Genomic DNA, 26283 nt, shown 5'->3' with positions numbered 1-26283 from the left:
TGAATATTACAACTCCACTCTAGAGCTGTGTATCACCTGAAATGTTTCTATAAAGTTTTATACCAAATACCATATACTTAATACTTTACATACAAATTATTTTCTTTACACATAACAATAGGAGCCAAAGTCTTCAAATGTTAAATGTTATCTAAACAAAATCATTCATACAAGAATTTCAAATAAAATAGTCTAAAATTGGTTTAAAAAAAAATAGATTTAAATCAGGAAATATCTCATTAAACAAGATCAAGAATCTACAGTCATGCTAGCAGCTCTGCGAGGCGGCACCAAATTTCATGGAAAACCGAAAATGTCAAACTCATGGTGGCACTAGAGAAAAAAGGGGATCAAGGGAATCACAAAAGTTTGTAGGATTCACACAAAATTCAAGGTTCCTAAACACTGAACTCATCAAGAGACATTTCACTTATCTGAGATATTTCTCAGGATAAGTGAGAACTTCCACCTGCTATGACTGTCTGTACAAAATGGTAATCTGTCCAATAGTTGTTGCGATATTTCAGTCTGGGCTGCCCGACAGACAGATCCCTAGAGCCGCGCTTCTAACACGGTTAAAGATAAGTAAACAAGATTGAAACCAAGCAGGTAATCAGGGCCAATTTTTGGGTTCACACATTTTGATTGGTACCAAAAAAAACTACTGAGATTCAACACTCAGCCCTAGTATCATTTACAAATTTGTGATAGTTCAGAGGAAATAATTGAGAAACGGATGACTGTAAGTAACAGGTCAAAACAGCTCTTCAGAGATAAAGGAGCAGAAAGATGTTGAGCAATGTGTTATCAGTTACTTATCTGCAATTACTCTTGCAACATTTCAGGGGAAAAACTGAAATCCTAAAGAGAAATGTGTCCAGAGAGGCTGGACTGATACCAAATAAGAAACTGTTAACAACAATGTGTCAGGAAGTTAGTTTATGATCTTGTTTGTTAGTACTCTTGATACTCTGGTACTAAGTGATTTTCTGATGCATCTTCCTACACAACATTAACAGTAGATTTTCCTCCACAGCTGGTGTTTTCTGTCCCACCTGTTCAACACGGCTGCTGTCTGAACAAGTCTGGAAGCTTTGGTCATGGTGATTTAGATCAGATCACTGTTGCTTAACAGATCAGCGCTTTTTCTTATTAGAGGTTATTTCAGTTTCGTTCTTACTCTGTGCTGGCAGATGTGCGGCGGTCCCTCGGGTGCCTGGCTCCTGCAGCTCCAGTTCCATGTAGTTGAGCTGCTTCTTGGATGTGGGACTGACAGGAATATTTACGTATGTCACACCTTCACCCCGAGGCCTTTCAGGGAGCGGTGCCTCCGGAGGGAAAACGAATACTGCTCCTGTCAATGCAAGAATAACGACTTGTTAATAATAATAATAATAGTAACTAAAAGCCATAAAATAATAAACATCATAAAACACAAAGGGAGTAAAATGCAAAAATATTAAGTCAAGTAAAATAAGCAGGTAGCTCAGGTAAAATCAGGAAATGCTTTCCGATGAAAGAAGACACTGACTCATGCTGCATTCAGGTGCTCCTCAGATGCTCCCATTTCCCCGAGTTCGGTGTGTGACTTCTGTCTGTTCATGAGCTTTTTAGTCATAATGTGGAAACAATATGGACGCTACAAAGACGATGTGTTGTATTTTGTCCCAGACTTGTTGCTGCACCAGTACATTCCCTAAAACAACTAAAATATTGCTTTACCTGACTTGTTATCAAGGTTAATGCTAATAAATAATCTAGGTCACTCTACTAACAGTTACAACCTAATACCATATTACAAATTACATGTGAGCAAAAAATTGATATGCAATACGTGAATTAGTAAAAACTTTCTTGCCATCAACTGAACATTTACTTTTGTTCGCCGTGTTTCTGTGTTTATGACGTCAACTTTCAGCAAGTCGTGTACCAAAATCTTGATTTGACTTGAGGGGGCATTTATGTAAATTATCCCAGTCGGGAACTAATTTTTATTCCAACACCAACTGAGTGCCACATCAGACAGCCTTGTTTCCTTGGGCAGGACGCTCCAAAGAGCAAAGGCTCTGTCCCCTTTAGTTTTCAGCCTGGACTCCGGAAAAGACAGAAGACCTCTGTCCTAGGATGTCAAACTACGCAAAGGTTCATGGGAACCATGGATTAAAAGGTCTGAAACGTAATCTGGAATCAGGTCATAAAGAGTCTTAAAGGTAATCAATAAGATCTTAAAATCAATCCTAAAACAAACAGGGAGCCAATGTAAAGTGACAAGAGAAGAAGACAAGAGAAAAGGCTGTTGCAATAATGTGGGGGTGGGGGGGCTGATAAAACATGATTGGACAAGCTTTGTGATATGTTACTCAAAACATAAATTGCTATCAAACAGGACATCAAGATTTCTCGCAATAGGCTTGATATATTGTGACAGGTAACCTGTAGTGAAGTAATGAAGCTCAGGTTTGTTCATTTGTGTCAGTGCAGCTTCGTCAGTAGCATAGCCATATTCTCCTTAAAGCTGTGAACCTTGGTGTTGATTTATCTTTTTACTTTTAGAAACAAATTCCATCGAAGAGACCAGCAACCAACTCGTTTCGGTAACAAGTTTTGTCTGTGTAGCCTGATAAGTTATACTGCATCTCCCTGCCAAATAACTCCAACCATCCAAAAACCATTAAAAACACATTAAATAGCTGTGCAGTTGTATCTGGACTACAACTCTTTCATTCTTTCATGAGCATGGGCAGTGGATTTTATAGCATCTATCATAAAGAAGCTTTATGTCAGGCAGTGTTTTGCTTGAGGATACAGTTTTGTTCACACTCCTGAGAGGACGTCTCTGCACCGGCTGTGTTCATTGTAATTAGAAATATGTCACCATCATGCAACAGGATGGCTCTTTTATGTGTTTGTAACTGTTTTTGGACAATAATATAGATCTATTGCACACAGCAGCATGAATTCTACCAGATTGTGGCTACACAGACAATATGTAGCAGGATAAATTCATTGTAGGTTTTCATTTTTTTCATAGGATTTATTGACAATCGTAAAAAGATAAAATAAAACCAGCCTTATCCTTAGGCGGTAATTATTTGTAACATTTTTTTCTAACATTAATCAAAAGCAAGAATATCTCCCCTCAAGATGGACTAACTCTTGAATAGTACTTACCAAGAGCCTCAAGTCAGTTAGATTAATTAAAATACAGGTATCTGTAATAAAGTGACTATATGCAGGCAGCGACATTATCCAGTTCCAGCAGTAAAGCGCAGAAGCAGATACTGGATCAGCAGTTAGACTGGAACACATTGTATCCCACTGAATTGCCCTTTTCTCCCCCAGAGGCTAATTGTGCATAATTAGCTGATAGGTCCCAGGGATAAATTATGAGATGCATTATGGTCATTTTGTGCAATGGGGCAGTAAAACACTCACTTATTGCCTTTTTAATTCCACCATCGAGCGATCCTGTCAATTCTGTTATGCTGCTGTAAACTTTATGCAAAGCTCCATATGCAATATTGAATGCCTGAGACATGTGAAAACATACTGGTGCATTTACTGACCAGTATGTCATGTTTTTCTTCAAAATCCTGATAAGCTGATACCTTTATTATTCCAATAAACCTTATACAAGAGCAGCTACATGCTGGTAAAAAAAAAAAATCCAGCCTAAATATATTTTTTATGTAAATGTTATTCATTGAAAAAATGCCAAAATGCCCCTACTTTAAAAATATATAAAAAACAAATGCAGATGAGTTCATTTCTTTTTCCTCCCCAATATCTGCTGCACCAACAGAGCTACAAAACAACGCACTAAACTTCTCTATTTAAAATGAGTAAATCAATGTTTAAAAGTATGTACATTTGTGCAATTACTCTAAGTCTAATGTATTCAAAAACAGACTAATTAAAGTTGACTACAGTTCAACTTTGACCTGATGTTGAAGACAAACGGTATCATATTCTGCGTAATAACAGCCAGTGTTTCAAGAATCCATGCAACTGATCAAATAGTGCAGTCCGCAGGAAAAAAAAGGTGTGAAGTAAAACTGACAAGAAATGTCGCCTCAACCCATTTTAACTGAATAGCTTTTCCTGTCAAACACATAAATTACAGCCACGGTGTTGCCTAAAGTGCTTTGTCTGTGTAATTTATTGTGCTTGATAGTTGGTTTCCAGTGACAACAGGAAGCCCCCGATAGCTTTACCCGTCATAAACCTAACAGCCACCCAGGATAAAGAGGTGCAGAGTAAAGTTCATTGCTGGCTGAATAAATACTGTTTGCCACTGAACAGCTGGATTAAATTTATCTACAGTACAATGCTGCAAAAATGGCAACAACCTTCAAAAAACAGGGGTACTTCTGTTGGTGAAAAGCAAATATAAGCTCAGTTTCTCCTGAACATTTATTTGTGATGTTACCTCTGTGCAAATATAACAACTGAGAGACAATAAAGCCAAATAAACTCACACACTGCTGAAATTACATTTATTGTTTATAGGAATCACCACCGACCTGTAAGCCTGTAAGTTGGTGAGTGTTAACTTTAAACCAAAGACAAGTGTGTTACCATCAATTAAGTTCCCCTATTTAGCATTTTAAACTGCATAAAAACATTTAATAAATGTTTATAACACATTATAATGTAGTTGTAAGTAGATATAAACATTTATTAATGCATTTTGCTGCTGTATAAACAGATAATAAATGACACCATAGTAAAACATAGTTGTAATAATGTAAATTGTGTCTTCATGAGAAGACAAGTTGGAATTGTTGACAAATGCTATACATTAATAAACACTTAAAACATGCTTATATCTGGTTATAAGTACATTATAGTGTGTATATAAACTGCATATAAATGCATAAATGCCAATGGAAGTATAGCTGTTACAGAAAAAAACTACACACTCCACTGACTAACATCTCCACCAGCTATCATACAAAGTTGTGATAAAAACATCACTGACAAGCCACTACAGTTACAAATCCACCAAGCCATTTCTTGTCCTCTCTATGGATCTACCACCTTCTTTCTCTGATCAACAATTTCACACTTATTCAGGTTTTCCATCCCCCCCAAAAAAGAAAGTTAACCTACAATTCAATAAACAAAGAGCTGAGACTCTTACTGAGATCCTCCACCAGCACTTCACAATAAAACACGCCGTATGGAAAGGAAACATAAATGCTGCTGATCTTGTGTCAGTCACTGTGAGAGTGCTGACGTTTGAAGATAAAAGAGAATATCTAGATGACTGAAAAATAGATTTTATAACTGCGTGTGCCGTCACGTGTGAGACAGTCCCAACAGCAGTTGCAGTGCAGCAACAGAAAGCAGTTCATACTTAGGGCATTAACAGCTCGAAACAAGAAGATAATGGTTATTATAGACATCTAACAGTAAATACAGTGAAATAAACATATTCCTTTAAGTAAATAATGCTCCATCACATGTGTCAAGATCCTACTGTATTCTGAAACACTTTATAAACACATACACATTCTCACAGTAACCTTAAAGATAATCATGATTTAATTGTATCTGTATTGTTACTGGTGTTATACAACTACACTATGATGTAGATGCAGTGCTGTAAATGCTGTGCAGAAGCTGTGTAATATGTAACACTTGGGTACAAAAAAAGATTTCACCTGCTATTGACTCTTACTAAGTGACAGCGGGTAGTGGCCATTACCCGCAACTCTGAAGCATCAACCCCAAGGAACACTCGTACAATCAGTGGGAGGCCATTAGACGCCAGCAGAGTCTCGGCGGGTGCAGCCTTTGGCAACGTCTAACAGCCCTGATTCCTAATTGATCAGACACCAACCAGCCCTTGCAGAAGTGCACTGTTTTATAATGGGTGCCATTACAACGGTGGGTTCGCCCACAGCTCAAGGCTGGGGGGGACTTTGCGATAATACACTTTGCGAAGCCTCTAGGGGAGATGTTTGAGGCGATACCTGGCTGCACTTAGTGACCTGAATTCAAAAAGTCAACTGCTTCTGAGGGGAAAACACAAGTCTAATGACAGCTGTGTCTTCAGGGTGAGAGACATGTTCAAGTTCGTTTTCAGCCTTTCACATGTTATTGTAGCAGACAGACATTAAGCTGTGGTGTGGAGTTGAAAACATGCCTGAGTGGATCCAATGGAGTCAAGATTGTGCTCAAAATGCCAACATTTGAGACACATATTGCAGTTTTCTCATAAAGTAGAACACCTACAGTCTAAGTCCACATTTGATACATCATATTTTTACTTCAGTTAAAAAGATTACATAAAGATTACTTGTATGACCCTAACCTCCATTGGAAATGGTAATGCCGAATGCTAAAAGAACGCTGCCATGAAGATGATTTTCTGAAATGTTTACCCTCTTTCTCCGCAGTTTGGAAAACCCAATGACCCTTCAACATCGTCTTTGTCGCTGTTAAATCCAACCATGCCCTGGGAGGGATTGTCAGCCGTGGCCTCCCCCTCTAAACACAGCAGTGCCAGCTGCGTCTTTCGACCTTGCGACCCTTGCTCCCATGAGCAGGTGCACAGACCGACCAGTAAGTAGTAACAAGCTCGCTGGATTCCCCCTTGCAACTCACGACCAAGCCACAGGTAACATAGCCAGAGATTCAAGCCTGGTCTCCATGGTAGTGGGTAAATTTTATCCAAAGTGTGACCCCCAGATGTTGAAATTTTGAAAATTTCTCACCTAAAAGCAATTACGTAGACAAGAGCAATTCTAAATACACCAAAGCAACCAGATTAAACCCTTACCCTTGAGACTAAAGGCCCCTATACACTGTGCAACAGTGGGTTTTCTCTTATGAACAGTGGTCCTAGATTGCACTGTGAGACATGTCCACAAACGGCCAATTTTAAGAATTAGGGAACATAAGCAGCCAGCATCAACTCTGACAGCATCCAAAACTTAGCACCAAATTCCCACAAAGTGACAGCTGCCATGACTAACTTCTACAAACCAGCCAACATGACGAAATGATTCAAAATGCACTCACTGAGATCTCTATTCTGTATACAGGCACCTGCTTTGTATAAAGCAACTACCTTTGATATTCTATAAAATATACAGGTGTGTTTGCCTGTCTATGCCCTTGCTGCGCTGTCTTAATTTAATATACTGAGGTGAGTAGGTTCATTCTTTTTATTATTGTTCTTATTCTCCCTCTTTTGTTTCTCGGTGATGTTATTTTATTCCCTGTGTTATTTGTTTGACTCTCTTCAGTTATTTGTATGTTCATGTTAAAAGAAAAAGGGTGAACAGCCAATGTGAGAGTTTAAATTTGCTCTATTCTCTCAATAAAAACAGAACTGTCCAAAAAAACAACTGACTCACATTTTTGAATAAGATAACTGTGGTAATGGTATAGTCAAAGCTTGTTTTCTGTTTTGCTGCATTTTAAAAACATGAATATAGCACAGATTGATTGTACCTTCATAAAATAGTGCTACAATTCATCAGGAATTCACTGCACATCTGACATGCCTCAAAACTAATATTGTACAGTCTGACACTGATTGCAATCAAGATTTTGCTAGACCCATTTTGCATAGTGTGACATGCAATAAACCTGCAAGGTTGTTAGTAGGAGCCTTCAGGCAAGCAGTGCCACAGGTAAAACCGTCCCACTAGAAACCTTAATGCCTACACACCAGCCAGCTGTGTTAATGTGGAATCTAAATAAGTTAATATAACATCAGCTGCCTTAGCTGCTAACTGCACTGTTATATGAAATCAGGAGATCAAGCTGTTCTGATATAAAGTGTTACCTAACTATAAAATTTTGTCCTCGTTTCAGATCCATCGAGCCTGCATGTCACGTAAACCTGAGCCGCTGGACTTGGCCACCTCCTGCACGTCCCCGTCCATTAACTGCCTGCTGAGGCAGGATGATGGGGGGATGATGGAAAAGATGACATGGGAGCCGAGCTGCGTGTGTGTGTAGGTACATGAACATGACTGATGGGTTTGGTGCCACATTGTGACAGCCGCTGGTACTTTCTAGAGCAGGTGTGCATTAGACTGAGGGCATGTTTCTGGGTGCGGGATGCTTAAGTGGCCAAACGTCCCCTGACAACTGTCCTCTCACCTCACTTCAGGGCAGGTATCCTGTCAAGCGTCACCGCACTCTCTGTTTGGTTACATATGTGTGTTTTCTCTTGACACAATTGGCTCTTACGTAACTCAAGATTGTGGTGTTACATAAAATGCAGATGAAGAAATAAATTTTCATGATGCCGTGGTTGAAAACTTCTAAGTAGACAAACGACTAACTACTATAAACTACTATTACCAAGTTAGAGAATGAACTTTTATGCTTGGCCTTTAACCTGTTTCCCAGGTGAATGATAGCTGAAAGTGATGCAACATGAAAATACAAAATAATGGAAAATTTCTTTATTATAGATACCTGATAACAAAGCTTTACTCTGTAAATAACTTCAAAACAGACCTGTTTTTTCAAGAGATCGCCAGGGATTTATCTCTCAGGAAAACCAATGCTTATTTCTCTGACTTGAATGTAATGATGACACATGAGAGGCACAAATCATTCACAGAGAGTAAAACTATTCATTTACAGTGGTCATGAACATGAGATATAACTTATGCCGTACTGCATGTGCTATGCATAGGTAGCCGCTTCCCATCAATGTTGTACTCCATCACCCTGAATGAAGTAAAGTAAACATTATGTGTGTCCTGCCAGCTTGCTATTTCGGACGCTAGATGAGCCTCATTTTATTTATTTATTCATTTCAATTCATGCACGCCAAGCCATAGGAGATGTGTTTGTGGCTATGTTGATTCAGGTGCATGACTCATCAATTTAATTCACTTTCCGTAAGTGGGTCCTGGTTATTGTAAGAAGCCTGGGTAATGCACAGCTGAAAGCGTTCAGAGCACTTAAAAAAAAAAAAAAAAATTAAAATGGTCCATTGAGAAAAAATAGAATCCATTTGTGCAGCTACATTCCAATAATCTGCATATACTTGACTGGTCTGGTTGGAAAATAAACCTAAAAACAACCTTATTATGTTGATTACTTGATGTTGGGATGTTTCACTCACCTTCAGTCTCTTGAAGGAACCTCTGTTGACCACAGCTGCCCATTAGCTCATACTTGCTTTTCTCTTCTGCCTGCAAGACATACCAACGGGAAGCACGGTTCATTAGAATTTGCAGTGAATAACTAGCCTATACCCTGCGCATAGGTTTATTACATAAGAAGTGTGACAATGACTTGCTCCTCAACAGCTCAGTGGACATGTTGGGAGTATTTATAAGCAGAGAGGCTGATATTCAGGATTTATGGAAAGCTAAGGCCTATGTCTCACATGTGGAAATATGTCTGCGATGCCTCATTGTTATGGATGGATGACCATGCCTTTCAAATTGCGGCCCCATAATCTGTGGTTCCAGACGGCCAACTAAACCATGATGGTGTGAACATCGGTGGTGGAGTACAGTCATATTGCTCTTAGTGTCACAGAGGCCACTGTGAAGGATTCCTTGATGGGACCATCATCATGCTCAGGATGAATGAGCCTAGTGCATAAAAGCTGATATCGGTAATGAACTGATGTAACTTACTTTATTGCTACATTTCCCAGCAGATGGGTTCTTGAATTTTCAACTACTAGCATCATTTTTCAATGTCTATGTTCCATTACAGAGCACTCCAGACAGTAAAACAAATGAAAGGCTGTGAAATAAACTGAATTTATTAAATTATCAATCTTAATTTCCGAAATAAATTGTTTGTATGCCGTGTAATGAAAGGAACAGTTCAATATTCAGAGATAGAGTCTGTGTGTTAAGTACGGAGCTGGAGCCAGAAGCTGCATATCTGACCTTTGAATCTGAATCTGTTTTATTAGCCAAGTATGCAAGCATACAAAGAATGTGTCTTGGTGTTAACACCCACAAACGCCACAGAGAGGTATAAAAATAGAATAGAAGTTAGGTAATAATAATTATGAAATATACAGTAATATTAAAATTAAATGTAAAATCTAAAATCTAGTGTTTAGCTTAGTGTAAACACTGAAAATAGGGGAAAATGGCTAGCTAGCTTTCTGAAATCTAAAAAAAAAATCTGTCTACCACCACACCTAAATTGTTAATTTAGCTACAACAACCAGTGACATTTAACCAGAGGTTCAACCAATGAGCCACAGCCCAGAACTGGCCTTTAGCCATTTATGCTAGCCAGTAAACAGTTATCAGGATGAACATTATCACAAGTGAGCCAACCCAGGATATACTGTATATCATGCAACATGTAGTTTTCAACATGTAGGTACATTTATTTCTATTTATCATGATATACACTCATTTGCCAGTTACTACTTGCAACTACTTAAAACTAATGCAGTCTATCCAGCCTGCAATAAAATGTACCTTCATGAAAATTATGATGATCAGTCCTGTTAAAAGTGTTTTAGAAGTGTCTACCCACTAGAAACACCTGCAAATTTAACAGCACCACAAACTACAGCCCCCAAAATGTTGTAATCCAACACTCAAGAAGTTCACTGGACAAGAAGTTCAGAGCTGCTAAATTCAATTTCAGATATTAATTGAGCTGCTTTAAAAAACTAACATATGAGCTGTTATTCCGTCTTTATAATCCCAATCAATTTGTATTCCCCTGATATCTGATTTTTTCACAAAAATGTTTGGCTGAACTCAGAGCACAATGAGCTACACAGCCAAAATGTGTGAGCAGTTGATAGCATAAAGCGGATTAGAGTTTTGGATTGGCCTACCTCTGAGTTTCTCTCTGGTGCCCGACTCTCCATGATCTCATAAGCAGGATCAGCTCTGCGTCTTTCCTCTTTACTATTAAGCCTTTTGTCTGGTGGTGGAGAAAAATATAGTGTGCTTTAAATATAAGAAACCATATGTGCCAATATCCAGTGAAGAAAATAATCCCACATTGTTCTCTTTTTAATCCATTTTGTGAATGAAAGCAGACAAAGTGCTTGTTGGGTATAAATGCATGAATTCCTGCAAATCCAATGATGGGAACAATTAACAATGGATTGATTAATCATTTCAAAATACTGCAAATTATTACACAAAGGGGAAATAGCATCCCTTTACTCTCAATAAGGGCTGTATTGGATTATGTACAAAGGACGGACACATCACAATATGCATGCAGGGAAAGAGTTTGAACATGCAGCAGACGGTTTAGTGTCGTGTCCTGTGCAAACGTCAAACCCAACCCTAACAATACTGAAACACTCTGATATCACTAATACTTTCAGTTAAATAATGTGGAAAGCCTTCATATCAGTGGGCCTTACTGACTGACAATATTATCTGACTTAAGCGTATTGCAGATACGTTGGTATTGGTATCAGTATCAGCCCGACTTATACTGGATTTGAGACTGATACTGACATGTGAAACTTTAAAAATCTGACAATATCTGCCCATAGTCTTTTTTTTTACATTAATACATACAAAATTAAGAATTGTACCTGAGATATTTACTGAGCAGGTCATTTTAACAGTTGAAAAATAAACCTGAAAGATTTTTTTCCAGCATTTTTTTTTTTTTTGCTTTTATTAGATAGTGGGCAGTGAAGAGGCAAACAGGAAACAAGTGGAGAGAGATGACATGCAACAAAGGTCCCTGGCTGGAATCGAACCAGGGATGTTGAGGTTATGCGGCATGCGCAGTAAGCATTCGGCTACCAGGGTGCTCCAACTGAAAGATAAACTTGTCAGCTCTCTCTGGTGGACAAACTATGTAAGAGAAACACAGTTTCTAAAGAACCTCATAAGTATCTTTGACGTTTCTGCACTGTAATTTCTTCTCTTTCTTGTTACTTGTCGGCCACCACGTATACCGATATATCTGCAATAAGCCGATATTGGCTGATATAAATGGCCCGATGATCTATCTGGCTCTAATCACCATATATGTTGTATAAGCCAATAGATAACAAGAAATCGAAGTGCAGAAATGCTAAAGATTCTGCATGTTTGAGATTTTGCAGTATTGCCATTACATAGTTTGTTCAGCAGAGAGCTGATAATAACACCTTTAATAAGCTTAGAGGTATTGTATAAAAGTATTTTTTTGATAATATACCAGTATCAGATTTTTTGGTTACCACTTCCTAGTAATGTGCCCTTTATAAAGGGTTTACAGTGTTAATTAATGCTTTATTAATGGCTAATGCTCTAAAGATCAGTTATAAACTGAAAACAGATTTTAGTCAGGTTATGAAAAAGCCTTTTTATTTGGTACTAATAGTGTTAAATGTTAAATAACACATATTAAATGTTGATAACACATTAATAAATGCTTAATAATAGGTCAATAAATTGATTTGGATCAAGATATTCTGCAGCTCTTTGGCGGAAAATAGGCGCCATATGGTCCAATCACTAAAAGAGATTGCTGTCCTTATATCTATATCTATAAAACCTTAGTTAACAATTTATTAACCATTTATTTAAACTAATAGTTACAATTTTATAAACCCTTTATAAAAAGGTGTCTTATTAGAAAGTGGTACCAAATTCCTTTTAAACTCTCAAATATCAGTAAACTGCAGTAAAGCCTATATTTCGTTTCTAATTTTCTTTTTTCGGACTTTAAAATGCTCAGTCGTACAAGCAACACCACAAAAAGAAACATCATAGAGTGCAGAGAGAAAACAAGCAGATGATTAAACCAAAGAAGCCCAGAGGAAAGTGGTTTTTTATTGATTACAAAGAGAAGAACAGAAGATAGGGTCCATTTCGAAGGACTGAAGAGGAAAAGGACACCAAATGTGACGCAGGAGCTTTGTAATCAGCTGAAGAGGCCTCTTACCTTCACTGGTCACTGTCTGACCATTCATCTCTTCATACTGACACGGCCCGTCCACGCTCTGTGATCCATGACCGTTAGCTTCATATTGCAGCTCCTCATTAGCAGCAGCTTCATGTTGTTGACTTTTCTTCGGGTGCAGCCCAGTTGGAAAGGTTTGTGAGGTGGAAATGTTTCTGTTGCGGTACATTTCGGGAGGTACAACGCGTGGAGGAGGGCGACAGTGTTCTCCTTGACACTTTAAACAGTTTTCATAAATGACAGCTCTCTTGTCTTCCTGGGGATCTTGTAATGGTACGCAGGTGCCAGTTGGTGCCGATTTGAGCTCATTTCCAAATGCAGGGCTCATTGACTCATACAAGTTCAGTCTGTTAGGCTTTGCCTCTGGCTCTCTACCCGCTCTTGGATAGCCTAGCAGATCAGCTAAGAGATTGGCTAATTTCTCTCTTCCTTTTTTTGGCAACAGTGATTCCTCACTCATCTTCACTGTTTGCTTCTCTGAGCTGCAGATGCTACCAGATCCATGTGAGACGCAGGATTTCTCCAGAATTGTCTTTACTGCAATGTTGTATTCACTGCCAGTGATGGTTCTGCATGGTGATTTGTCAACACTTTGATCTGCTGGGTTGAAAATATGATGTTCTGGAGGCAAAAAAACCCTTCAACACACTTTGATTTCTGTCCCAAATGCACATCTTTTAATCAAATCAGCAAGCTGTGGCTGCTACAGAAATTATTTTCTGAACATGCAACAAAATCTGTTCATGCACGCCAGAATAAACACATGCAAGTGTGCAATTAACCTTGCAGCTAATTACACTTACCTGGTATGGCAGGTGTCGCTGAGCCACTTGAAGGGGTGAACGGTGTCCCCTGTGAAATGATATGGAAAATTATACTAATTAGACTATAACTGCAAACTCAAAATAAACACCAGGAAGCAAACATCATAGCCTGTTTTTTTTTTAATATGAGCTACAATGAATTGTTTAATCTCTACATCTTGAAATTTACTTAATTTACATTTAAACAATGTGAGGCATCTATTAACACTCTGAATCCACCAGGCAAGAGCACGATCCAGTCTTCCATTTTGATTTCTTTTCTGCAGATTTATTACCCACAAACAGCCGGATCAAACCTGAGTCTGATAACAACAGCATGACTGCAATTATAGAATCATTAAAATAATGGCCATGCACTCATAGATATATTTAAAAAAAAATGTGAAATGCATTTAGTAACGGTTTCATGTTTTGTTTTGAACTCGCCCTTTAGCTGTGAGCCAATAAACACTTCAGGGGTGGATTGTGCTGCTCAGGCTGAGGGTGATAAATGCCCTCCCTCACCGCTCATGCCTGATCCATCAGCTTCTGGCCAATAACTCTCATGTTTAATTTAGTTTGCTGGGAGCCGAAGTGAAACAAAGAGAACAGATTATTTATCCAGGCACACATTAAAAACAGGTAATCAAACCCAATTTGCTTTTTTTACTAAATGCCCTACCAGCAGGTGGAGCTGTATGTTTGACGTATTCAATAAATTGACATTGAGGAGAAAAAGGCTTTCATTTATTTTGCTCCTCATGTTCTAATGATTGTGTTTTCCAAAGCAAATTAAGTTATAGTTCATGCTTGACATTTAAGGAGCTGTTGTGCATGAGGATATTTAACAATGTACAGCAGATTACTACGCAGACATGTGCAGGATCTGTCTCAGAATCAAAGAGCAAAAACTAATTTATCCAAAAATCTAACAGGACTTTCTTCAGCTATAGAAACTCACCAAGACATGATTCTAAATAAAACTCCAATGATTGCCAAGTCAAGAAGAAACCTCACATTACAAGACAACTAAACCTCACACAGCAGCTGATAAAGTTCAGACTGAGAAGATTTTACAAGAAGAGCAACACCTCAGAAGCTCGTTTTTGTATCTTGGGTGTAATGATAGCAATTAAACTCGGATGACATTTAGTTTGGAGTTTATATGTACTGCTCATTAAAAAAAAAAAAGAGAACACTCACAAAGAAACCGTTGTAAGTAAGCCTCCGAGCCATTACAAACCCATGAAAAATAACACTTTTCCTCCAACGTGCACAAACAAGAGTAAGAGGTGTAAAAAGGAGATGGAAAAAAAAAAATGCAAGTCACTCACAACTCACAAGGTCTAAATCTGCTGGATACAATGACAGTGTCAAACTCGATTGGCTGCCGAGACGCTAACTCGTGAGACAGATGGGCCGTGGGACTGTTAGTTGTTAGTTGGCATCACCATCAGCCTGCACGATACCACAAAGGTCATATTGACAGGCGAGCTACAGAACAGATGATACGGTGATGATAAGACCTGCTCACACAAGCTGCTACTGTATGACGAGTGAGTTGCACAGCAGAGCGCGTTCGGGACGAGTTTTAAAGCAAACAGATGGTCGACGAGAATAGAAATGTACGTATTTCTGGGTTGAAAGGGTACATTGAAACAAAAAAAATAATAAAAATCACACAAAAACACAGAGATATTCTCCATCTTACCTTAAATCCACCACACACTGAACAGATGGTCACGATGGCTCTGGAGACAGATGTGAGAGAGCTGCAGATGTGACAGGAGTCAGGATGTTGACTGTCACTAGAGGGCGCCACCTTGGTTTTCTTACTCTCCTCTGAGGGGCCTTGTAAGTGTTCTCTCACAGACTGTCTTCCATGAGTTTCTAAGTGACCCTCAGAGGTCGTGGCACTGCTTTTAACCCCTTTTAAAGACTCTGAGGGGGTAGGAGTGCCTTTAGTTAAGGTGGAGGGTTCATTGTCTTTGGCACTTCCCTCCTGTAACAGACTCTTGGGAGTGTCATACAGATACCTAAGTGATGTCGGCACCTGGTATTCATGTCCTGGAACTGCGTTGCAAGTACAAGGGCTCAACTCTTGAGCCAAGTGTGGAGGCAAGCTGAAAACAGACCCGAACTCCTCTCCAGGGTTAATATCCAGGCTGCCTGTGTAGGAGGAGAAACTTCCAGAATAAGAGGAATGGCTGCCGGTGGCGATGCCACTGTCGGATGAGCTCTGACGGCCGATTTCCTGTAGCTGCCGGGGCGCCTTGGCTGCAGGCCGGTTTCCGCCTCCCTGGTTGACAGAGAGCTTCTCGACGCTCTGTAGCGCCACCTTAGCGCCCACGTGGCTGATGTTTTCAGACGGGGTGGAGGCCGGTTCAGTCCAAATGGCAAGCCGGCTGCCGATACTGCAGTCTGATTGGCTGGTGTCGGAAGCGTCGGAGGAACCGGATATGCTACGGTCGTCTCCCCCAGCAGACGGGCAGTAGGTGGAAGATACTGCCAAGGACAACATTTATTAAACTTTAATGAATTCAATCAACAGCTTTAACAAAAACATTGGTTTCATCAATAAAACATATTAAAGCATCATAATGTCATTAAGGCTGTTTTTTCTTCCCTGGTATTCACCACATAATAGGAACAATAAATCAGCTGTGTGAGTAATGTCAAATCTGCAAACTTAATTTGAATCTAAGTACAACTTGATTAAAAGCCAATGTTTCATTTACACTCCTTGGAGGGGAAGAGGTCTCACTGCAGTAAAAGAATGATTATGGTTGCTTTGGGGTAGTTATATAACGAATGATTTTTAAAACAGGCATTTAGTTGGAGTCAGTTTGACATTACAGTAGCATACTTTACCTGTACTGCTCCTGTGAGAGAGCATGCTCAGTCGTTTCTCCAGCTCCTGGGCCTCGTGGTTCAACCTCTCCTCCGAATTAGTCTGACTGGCACTTGGATCTGCACCCAAAAGAGCTTATAATTAATATAAAGCTTATATTGTAGCCTGAGAAATCATCATGATTGTAAAAAACAAACAAACATCCTTTTAGAGCTGTTAATCAAACTAACGAGTGACAAGGTAGGTTTAGCGAGTCTTACTACCGTTGCTGAAACATGGGATCAACTGTGACGCAGCTGAGCATTTTGTAGTGCGGTGACACAAGCACAGCTGTGAAAACACATCCAGCTACGCCAGAGAAACACAAAGTGACACTGTTACCACGAGGGTCTCGCTCATCATTCCGTGGCATTATGCAAACTACATCCACAAGAATCGATACGATGTTAGAGTTGGACCGATGTGATAAAGATCAACAGTAAAGCAGCGAACACCTTGGGAGAAGTCCTGTGTACTATTGTTTTCTAGTGTAAAGGCCTCTGGAGGGGCAGAGAGAAGGGTCACACGGGGGGGGGAACACCTTGCAGTACTTGTGCAACACTACAGGGTTTATTAATAGCGCTGCCACGTGGTTCTGTTGGTACGCACGCTGTTGCTGGTGGCTAAAGATTGTTGGTGCTATGCAAGGATCTAATGTACCTTGGACCACCAAGGTCAACTTCAACATGGGATCGATTGTTTTAAATCAATCCAAGCCTGCAACAAGGATGTGGCAAATGTAGCAGAGCTCTGCAAACGGTTTAGAGGATGTCTTACATGTACTCTGTCGACATGCATGCATTACAACTGTGTCCTCATATTTTAAAAAATGATAGAGTTGATTGTGAATTTCTCCTTCTTCCTTTTGACTTTATGTTTCACCTTGAAAACCAACTTTAAGCTTTAATCTTATACTGTATTTTTTACTCAATGTTGTCATTCTGTTTATCCATATTGTAATTGTATTATTGTTGTTAATATTGTTTTTCTTTATCCACATTAAATGTCCAAAGACAGAGGGTGTCATTTGTAATTTGACATTATGTCCTACTGTTGTATACCACCAATGCACATCATCATACAAACATCAGGATGCACTGACTCTCTGACAGATTGTGCAACAATGCATCCTAACAACAGATATTTATTTTCACATTTTCAGGAAAGTTTGTTTCTAAAACTGCTGCAACTTACAGAAATCTAGGGTAGAAAAAAGTAGAATAACTGTCAGTACTGCTAAAGTGGAAAGTTTAAGACCTCACAAAATCTAACATTTAAATGTGTGAAATAACTACTTTACACAAAAACTGAACCAGAACATTTGCTTTGTGAAGTGAGAAGGTTTTAAAATGATGGGTTTTCTCATTATAAGTAGATTTCAGGTCAATGGCAGTTCAGCACTCTCAATATTAACAAAAGCTGCGATTTATGAATGTACAATCAGACAAAAACCTTCTTTTCTTCATATCTGTCCTGTATTTAATGTTTCTACTTCAAAAACCAGCTTCTGAGAACTTCTCACAAGAGATGAATCCTTGTACTTGCACAGTAGTAAAAATAGCCTTTTCTCAACAAATCCAGGTCAAAAGCTGCGTGCCGCTCGTTATGTTGCTGATAATCAAACAGCAGCAGGAAGTGAAGATCCTGAGATAAACTTTAATTTCAGCTTTTCATATCTTTTCTGTGTCTGTACATTTTCCATTCAGATTCAGCCATGACAGGTCAAATCAAATATCTGTTTATTAGCGTGTATTGTTCACACTGTTGTTGGTGCACATGGGATTTTGTTTATTTACCACACTGTGTTGTCAGCTCATGTCAGTATAAGCGGCATGTTTTGTGTGCCAAGTTGAAATGGAGTGGAAGTCAAGCCCACACACTGAGCTGGTCAAGTTTTGGAGCGTGTGTTTAGGGCCACATTTCCTTCACTGACAAGTGTCTCAGCCTCTCCCACCCAAGCTCCACTTAGACCTCCTCCTCCTCCTTCTCCTCTTTGACCATATTAGCATTATACAGTTCTAAAAACACCTCAACAAATGTCCCCATCAGTCTGTGGTTTTAAGGACTCAAAACTGAATGAACTAACACTAAAAGGCACATACTGCACTCCAACAATACGCTATAAACTATTTGAGCAATAGATTGTAATTACAAATATTAAAACCGAATTTTTTAAATGTCAAATCTTAGTTTAGTTTCTCCAACTAACTGGTCGCCATCCTCAAACACCATTCATCTTTTCATCTAATTTAAGTAGCACGTTCAGGTCTTTAAGTTCTTAGTTGACTGCTTGTTTTGCATTTTCCTTTCTTGTAGACAAGTTTATTCCCTCAGTGGGAATAAAGTTTGTATCCTTGAGACAAAACAGAGAGCAGAGAGAGGTGGAAACTCTACAGAACACAAAGGGTGACAAACAGATAAGTGAGCCTGGGAACATAACAGCAATTAATCAAAATAGCGTCTACCGGAGAGGCGAGCAGATTTAGTCAGGAGTTGTGTAGGACAAAGATACAGACAAGGACTGTGAGGTGAACCATAAGAGAGAACAAGAGAGACGCAATTAAGGAGAGCAAAGAGACAGAGTATTAAATGAGAGAAAGGGGAGGCGAGAGTAGCGCGCTGGGTGACCTGAGTATGAAATGAAGGAGGAGGGGAGGCGGTGGAATCCTGTGGATGAGGTTACACACATGCCCGGAGTGATTAGGAGGCTTTGGCTGCTCTGCTTGTGTGAACTGTGACTTTGACCCCTCGCTCCCCCACCGACATCCTCACTGCTATTTATTCTACTACGCACAACAATAATAGGAGTATGAGCTCAACCTGCGATTGGGCAGCGAGATGTGTGAAAACCAGAATATCCACGAGCTCCCACAGCTGCCCGCTCCAAATTTCAAAGTAGTAGACTAGGAGAGAACTTTTTTTTTTTTTTTTTTAAACCACCAGTGTAGAAAATGGAAGGTGTTAAACATTTTCTGCTCTCCTGCTGTGCAGTTTAACGGCTTTAGAAATATTAGATCTACTGTCCAATGTGTCACAAACAGAAATCACATAGATAAGATCCAGTGATAAGATTATCTTTCTTGTCAATTCTTTCTTGCCTTCACTGTCAACTATCTAATAAAAAAAAAAAATCAAAAAAGAAACTAATTTTCTTTGTCATTTAATCTCTCCCTCATTTTCTCACCTTTACAATTAACTGTTTAGTCTATGAAATGTCAGAAAATAGTGAAAAATAACCATCACTGTCTTCCATGGCACACATTGTCAAATCAGTTCAAACCCACAGTTCACAACAATGTAACACAAAGAAAAGCAGCAAATCCTCACATTTGAGAAGCTGGAACTAGCAAATGTTCTGCATTATTGTTGATAAATGATTTATCAATTCTCAGAATTGTTGGGGATTACTTTACTTTCGAATTGACTGACTTCCGGAGCTACAATTCAATAAACAATATGGATGTTATTTTACTACAACAAGCCATGCACTGGCAAATAAAACCTGTTTTTAGCCAAGAAACTGTCAAATTTGCACAATGAGAGGCAGCAGAAGAGGAGAGCAGATGAGCTGAGGGTAGACTTGCCAGAGCATCATTATACAAGCACTGCAAGTACTTCTTTGTTTCACTTGTCAGATAACTTATTATTCTTTAGTTTTCAAATTTTCAGAAAGGGACATCATGATGTTCACATTTAACTAGTGTATTTTTTATTTTTTTGGCTTATTAAACTAATTGAAATCTAGCCAGACAACCCTGCTGGAATAATAGTAAAAAAAACGACCTACTGGCTATTTGAAACTCAGCCCATCCTCCAGTTCGCCCACCAGTAGCACTACACTCTTGTCTATACATAGACGACAATTGAATTTGCCGCTATAATCAGTTAGTACAGTAGTTATCCTCTTACTGATGTTTAAGGTGACCCTAAGCTTTACATTCACCACAGTACACTTAAGTCAGGGGTTAGGACGTTTGACTAAAATTATAAACTGCCTCAGAGGATTACCCAATTATGTAAAAAAAACAGCTGTCAGTCATGATTTAGTCACATCAAAGCATTTCCATCCACAGAGGAATCCTCTGACTCATTCTGACAAAAATGGTTGGATGCCAGGAAGGCAGCAAACCAAACAGCTATGATAAACCCCTGGAAGCGCAGGAGGGGAGCCGCGCTACAGTTTAGATGGCAACTGTTGACTTAAGTTTTTGCTCCTACTGCTTGGCAACGGTGCAGCTATTAATCATCCATCACAAAGAGATCTACTTTCTTTCTTTAGATGATATTCCTTACAAAAGAGTTTTGTTAGATTTGTATAGAGTTTTCCAGTCATCTCCAGCTGCTCCAGTACTGACCTGGCAAAACTGGCCGCAGTCCAAAAGGGCCTCTGGTGGGGGAGATGCCTCTGACGATGCAGTCGAACAGAAAGCTGATCTGCTCACTCTCAGCAGATGCAAGCAGAAAAACACCAGCCCCTGCAGAACACACACTTTGTTAGTGTCACTTGTGGTTTTCACTTATGTTTTTTCAGCACTGTCAAGTTTAATATATGGTAACATTTCACTCTACAGGTAGTAATGCATAAGAAAAATGTCATTTTTTAAGAGCCAGTGTGATATCTGGTAAGACTGCAACTAACAATTATTTTAATTACTGATTAATTCTTTTGTCTATAACATCTCTAAAAATACCGAAAACTGCCTGTCAAAATTTCCTAAACCCAAAGATATTCAATTTACTATCTCACAGGACAAAAATAAGCAGCAAATCGTCATAATCGAGAAACAAAATCGAAAAATAATCGAGAAAACAGGTTTTTTATTGAAAAATGTGGAAGTGATTAATCGCTTATTAAAGTAGCTGTCAATATTTTTGTTGTCAATCAACTAATTCATTAATTGACAAACCATTATTTGTACCAATAACAATATTATCTTTATTAGGGACCTTTTTTCTACAAAAACCTTTTTACATTCAACAAAGAAACCCAGGAATCAAATGTTTAATGTTTGTCTGAACACAAGCAGCTGTGCAGGAACTAACCCCAAACAAGAACTATAGAATCAGAAAATTAGTTAACAAAACTACAAATCTAAGAATTCAATGCCAACTTTCACAACAGTTTTCAGTAGCAGTTTTCAGTAATGGACACATTTTATTCCAAAAACAGTACTGAGGTTTGATATCCAGCCCTTCTTTTAGCTGCTGTTATACATTTCAAAAAGTAAAAAAAAATCTAATTTCCTCTTTATGGCTCCTGGCTTGTCTACAAGTCAATGTACAGTGTCATCACAGGTGGTAAAAGGTCAAAGGTCATGCTCCTCGGAGCTTTCTTGACCTTCCTCTGACAATACGACCGGCTGTCCATTACAAGTTGTCACCAATAAAGTGTCATAGTGTCATAGTGTCACCCTGTCCCCGAGACCACCCATGTCAAGGCTGACCTTAATCACATTCCCAACACTCCCCTGGCTGTGAGCGGAGTCAAAGGTCACCGGCAAAATCTGCTCAGATGTCTGCACCAATCGAAATTGAAGATGTATTGCATACTTAACACGTTTATGATGTGGATCTGATCCAGAAGTATCTCATCTTATGTTGTCCTCCAACACAATAAATACTCATGTTAGCCTTAAAAAGAGATTAAATTCAGCCTCATGTACTAATGTCAAGCTTTGATAGCAGGTGACTGAACATCAGGTGCACAGACAGAAGCTAGAGTACAAAAAAAAAACCCTAAAGCAAAGCAGAGAACAGGTGGCGGGACTCGCTCTGGTTTACAACACGATAAAGATTCTGCGTAGGAACAAAAACAACTTAAGCGGACCCTCCTGTTCTCTCCTCCAACAGTGATAAAACATACAAAGAGACAAAACTTAGTACATTTGGTCATTAAGTGGGAAGTGTAAATTAACTTGAATATTCACAGGCACTGAGGCACTTCTTATTTTTACAGCAGCATCTGACACCTAAACAGGCAACCATTAAAGAGGGAGCTCATTTTTTGACAATCTGTACTATTATTTCTATTCCCAAGTGAGACAAACTCATAGAAGTTTATGGAATCAGTAGCAGCTTCTCTCAACAGTACACCTTTTCCCACAACATGACTTTATTCCTTAATGGAGAAATAACTTTATAAATACATTTTAACCGTGCATAGTTTAGTTCCCTCCAAGATATAAAAAACCTGAATTATCCCTTGGGAAATACTAAAAGAACAAAGTGATGCTGAGTCATTGTGACAATCTTTGACGCAGCATTTACAGCAACTTTTTTTGGCCACTTGTGCAGAGCAGAACAAGCTGTAAACAAACCATTGACAAATCATCACCTCTTAAACGTGCAATATACGTCATTCCGCCCCACTAGTTGTTGCACTATAACACCAGCATCTCAGAACAAAACAAAAGTGCGCATTGTTTACTCAATAAAGTTGGGGGGGGGGGGGCAGCCCCTGAACTGACAGCTCACGAAACTCAGATCAAACTGTCAAACCAGGCACTGCCTAGTTTGACAGTTTGACAGTTTGACAGTTTCTGTTAGTGCATTGCCTATTTCTCACCTCAAATGTTTTCAGAAACATATTTTAATGCACTGTTTAGCTGCGATTTGAAAAAGTTTGTGACGCGGCCGTGGGAGGACTCAGAGGGACTCACACGCACTAATTTGCACGCGCCACCAGACTAGCTTCCAAAACAAAGAACAGAGAGGCTTGAATAACAACACACACAGAGGGAGTGTGACTTCATTCTCTGCTCAGGATGACATTACTTCACTTTATCTTTATAGCAAATAGTTGTTTGCTGATATCTAGTGGTGCTGATTGATTTCCCAACTCCTGAGGGAAATACGTGGCTCTTTAGCTGTTGAATGCTCTATTATGTTGACCAGTTAGTCACTAACTGTGTCTGTTTGAGCAGGTAGAGTACAGTGGGTTTTTCGTGCTTTTCTCTGAAAACAGTTGTTGTGGCAAAAGTGTTAGCAAACAGTTGCCTGTTCACACACCCAGTAGCTAGTTGCTGACTCACCAGCTAGTTGCTAACTTTGTCAGTGTGCCATTTGGTGCTATGAAGTAAAACAGCTCTGATAAACAGTTGATTTATCAGCTTCAGGAGGTTGATGAAAGCAGTGAGACTGAACCACAACAGTAAAATTGCGCACCAGAAAACTAAAATAATTTGCTGAAGGACGCTAAAATGCTCTGTAGAGTTAAGGGGAACTGCAGAGTCGAGAGAGGATTTTCTGTTGGTTTGTCACTACAAAATACACCTATCACATTACACATACTAATTCAACTCCTTAATAAGTCTAGCTTTAAATCTCTCTTTATGTGCTGTTTGTCATTCACACCAATCCAGTTATCACTATACCAACTAGGGCTGCAACTAATGCTTATTTTAATCATCTATTTTGCTATCAACTACTTTTTCAATGAATCCGTTAATTGTTCAATCAATAAAATATCAGAAAACTCTCAGAGCCCAAGGTTAAGTTTTGTTATGACTTGTTTTGTCCGATGCATAATGCTCAAAAGAGCCCTAAAATACTTCTCCTCACCATCACAATTTGGCTAATTGGCTCTCATTTCCCACTAAAAAACAGGAAACATTAAGGAAAATCTCTCAGGAAGGACGCAGACAACAGAGCAAAGAGTGTTCAACAGCTGCTCTAACCAGAAGTGAGAGGTCCAACACCGTTACACCGTGTCCCCCTCTGCTGTGGACAAACTGTGCTGAGAGATTACATGTCATAGGAATGCACACCCTTTGACTCACGCAAACATTTACAGTAGATACACCTTCGCAGTCCTCCTTTTTTGGTGTTCTTTTTTCTTCCTTTTTTTTTAATGAAAGTGAAAGTGATGTCTAACCTTATTCACATTATGCGAGATGCACTGCTGAAGATTTAATGGAGCTAAATAAATCACACATCACATTCTTCAGTGTCATGTTTCTAGCAGGGTCATCGTGTGTCCGTAACGCTCTGATGTTCATCGGCTCTCCGGCGTTCTCCTCGTGTCTGTCTCTGTCCCCTCCGGGTGTTGACATACACTCCTCTCCATTCTAATGGTTTCATGTCTATTCCAAGATGTAAACTGTGGTTTATCTTATTGCGGGGGACACACACAGCCATGACTGTTAAAACTGAACTCAGGGACAACTCATGCCTCTCACAATCAGCCTCTTCTCTGGAGTGACGCACAATGTTTAATTTCGGGCGCAGCAGGGGAGATCCTGCACAGACTGAATAATTTCCTCCAACACAATTTTTGTCGTCATGAAGCAGATGTTTTTAATGTCCTACCTTCCAAGTCAGAGAGGATGAAACGCACACTTTCCATAATCATCTGAGCAAATCAAATAACCAATAACAGCCCACCATTTCAAATTTATAACTATTAATTGTACTGATTTCCACTACACATTATACATGTCCACAAATATGTGAACATTCATATGTGATTGTGGAACATCCAACTCCAAAACCATTAATCTGGGAATGTTTTCCACAGGATTTTGGTACCCGACTGCAGGGATTTGCTCTCATTCAGCCACAAGACCAGTGAGATCTGGCGCTGATGTTGGGCAGTTCATCCCAAAAGTGTTGAGTTCAGCACTGTACAGACCACATGGAAGTCAAGTTCTTCCAAACCAAACTGGGAAACCTTCTGCGTGGAGACACTGTCATGATGAGACAGGAGAGTCTTCACCAAACTGTTGCCACAAGCTATTAAAAAAACAGAAAATATGATTTGATAAAAATTATCCACACATTTGTGTTTAGGAGGAAAATAAATTGGAGTAGATTATAAGGAGGATTATAAATTGGTGAACGTTGAAGTTAAAGTCCAACTGAAAATAAACTGCCTTTGTTGTCTACTGAAGCATACATATCTGCTCTGTAAATCATTTGTCCTGTGTTCTCTTTGAGAAAAAAAAATTGTCTCTTTTAAATACCGTTCTGCCATCCCCTTACGCAAATCAAGTCTTGCATAAAGCGATAACTTGGCGTTTTATCATAGGCAGAACAGACGGTCACACTGAGCCTGATAGCATCCTGCTACACAACCCAAGAGCCACAGACTCTGAACAACAACCCGAATTAGCTTTCCTCCTAAAGTCTCCTTCTTATCCAACTTATAAACATGAACACACATCTTGTTCTGCACCTTAGCTTGTTGAACGAGCCGCCAAACAAACATTCACTGGGGAAAAGCGCTAACGTCAGTTAGCAGGCTAGAGAGCTGATTAGCTGCTCAGCTGCAGCATACTAAATGTCACTTTGGTCCTGTTAGATACCGGTTTGGTAGTTGCTCTTCAAAATCCTTGTTAACAACACGCTGTCTGTTCAGTAGCTACAGCAGTTTATTTACTTTGTCTCTGTTCCATATGGTGTAACACCGGTAGCCTTCCAGCTAGTGTCAATCAAACAAGCCTCTGACATGTCCCTCCAGCTGGCTGAGACAAAAAGGAACATTTCTGACATTTTCTTCATTCTAACAATATATTTTAAAAAGTCAAGTATATTAATTTGTCACAATGACTAAAAACCACCAGCTTTTTAAATTGGATAGCCTTTTTAAAATTGTAACCATATTTTTTTATCTTGTTTTGGTATTATTTTTCTATGCTCCTCATTGTTTTACTGTATCATTTTGCCAAGTTTTTCTTTCTCATTAATTTAGTTTTCCATGGATTCACT

General features: G+C 39.2%; 1 protein-coding gene and 1 long non-coding RNA gene across 7 annotated transcripts in view; one reads left to right on the top strand and one right to left on the bottom strand.

The window, feature by feature from the left end:
- LOC137174346 (uncharacterized) overlaps positions 1–9070 on the top strand; it is a 146297-nt gene extending 137227 nt beyond the window's left edge. The window contains exons 6-7 of one of the 3 annotated variants that reach the window (XR_010925344.1): positions 6405–6570; positions 7831–9070. This is a non-coding gene — a long non-coding RNA (uncharacterized lncRNA). Of the gene's footprint in view, positions 1–1036; positions 1175–6404; positions 6571–7830 lie in introns of those variants that run through there. The other 2 variants (XR_010925341.1, XR_010925342.1) reach the window with 2 other exon arrangements.
- LOC137174345 (protein Dok-7-like) overlaps positions 1–26283 on the bottom strand; it is a 38869-nt gene that overhangs the window by 4817 nt on the left and 7769 nt on the right. The window contains exons 5-12 of one of the 4 annotated variants that reach the window (XM_067579573.1): positions 20934–21053; positions 16560–16658; positions 15400–16193; positions 13689–13737; positions 12868–13506; positions 10802–10890; positions 9101–9170; positions 1181–1354 (exon numbers count right to left, since the gene is read on the bottom strand). In XM_067579573.1, coding sequence (XP_067435674.1) covers positions 1181–1354; positions 9101–9170; positions 10802–10890; positions 12868–13506; positions 13689–13737; positions 15400–16193; positions 16560–16658; positions 20934–21053 — 2034 coding nt within the window. The remainder of the gene's footprint in view (positions 1–1180; positions 1355–9100; positions 9171–10801; positions 10891–12867; positions 13507–13688; positions 13738–15399; positions 16194–16559; positions 16659–20933; positions 21054–26283) is intronic. The other 3 variants (XM_067579575.1, XM_067579576.1, XM_067579577.1) reach the window with 3 other exon arrangements.

The sequence above is a fragment of the Thunnus thynnus genome, chromosome 22, assembly GCF_963924715.1.
Source record: "Thunnus thynnus chromosome 22, fThuThy2.1, whole genome shotgun sequence".
Taxonomy (NCBI): domain Eukaryota; kingdom Metazoa; phylum Chordata; class Actinopteri; order Scombriformes; family Scombridae; genus Thunnus; species Thunnus thynnus.
Note: the sequence above shows the minus strand (reverse complement) of the source record. Positions and strands in the feature narration are given on the sequence as shown.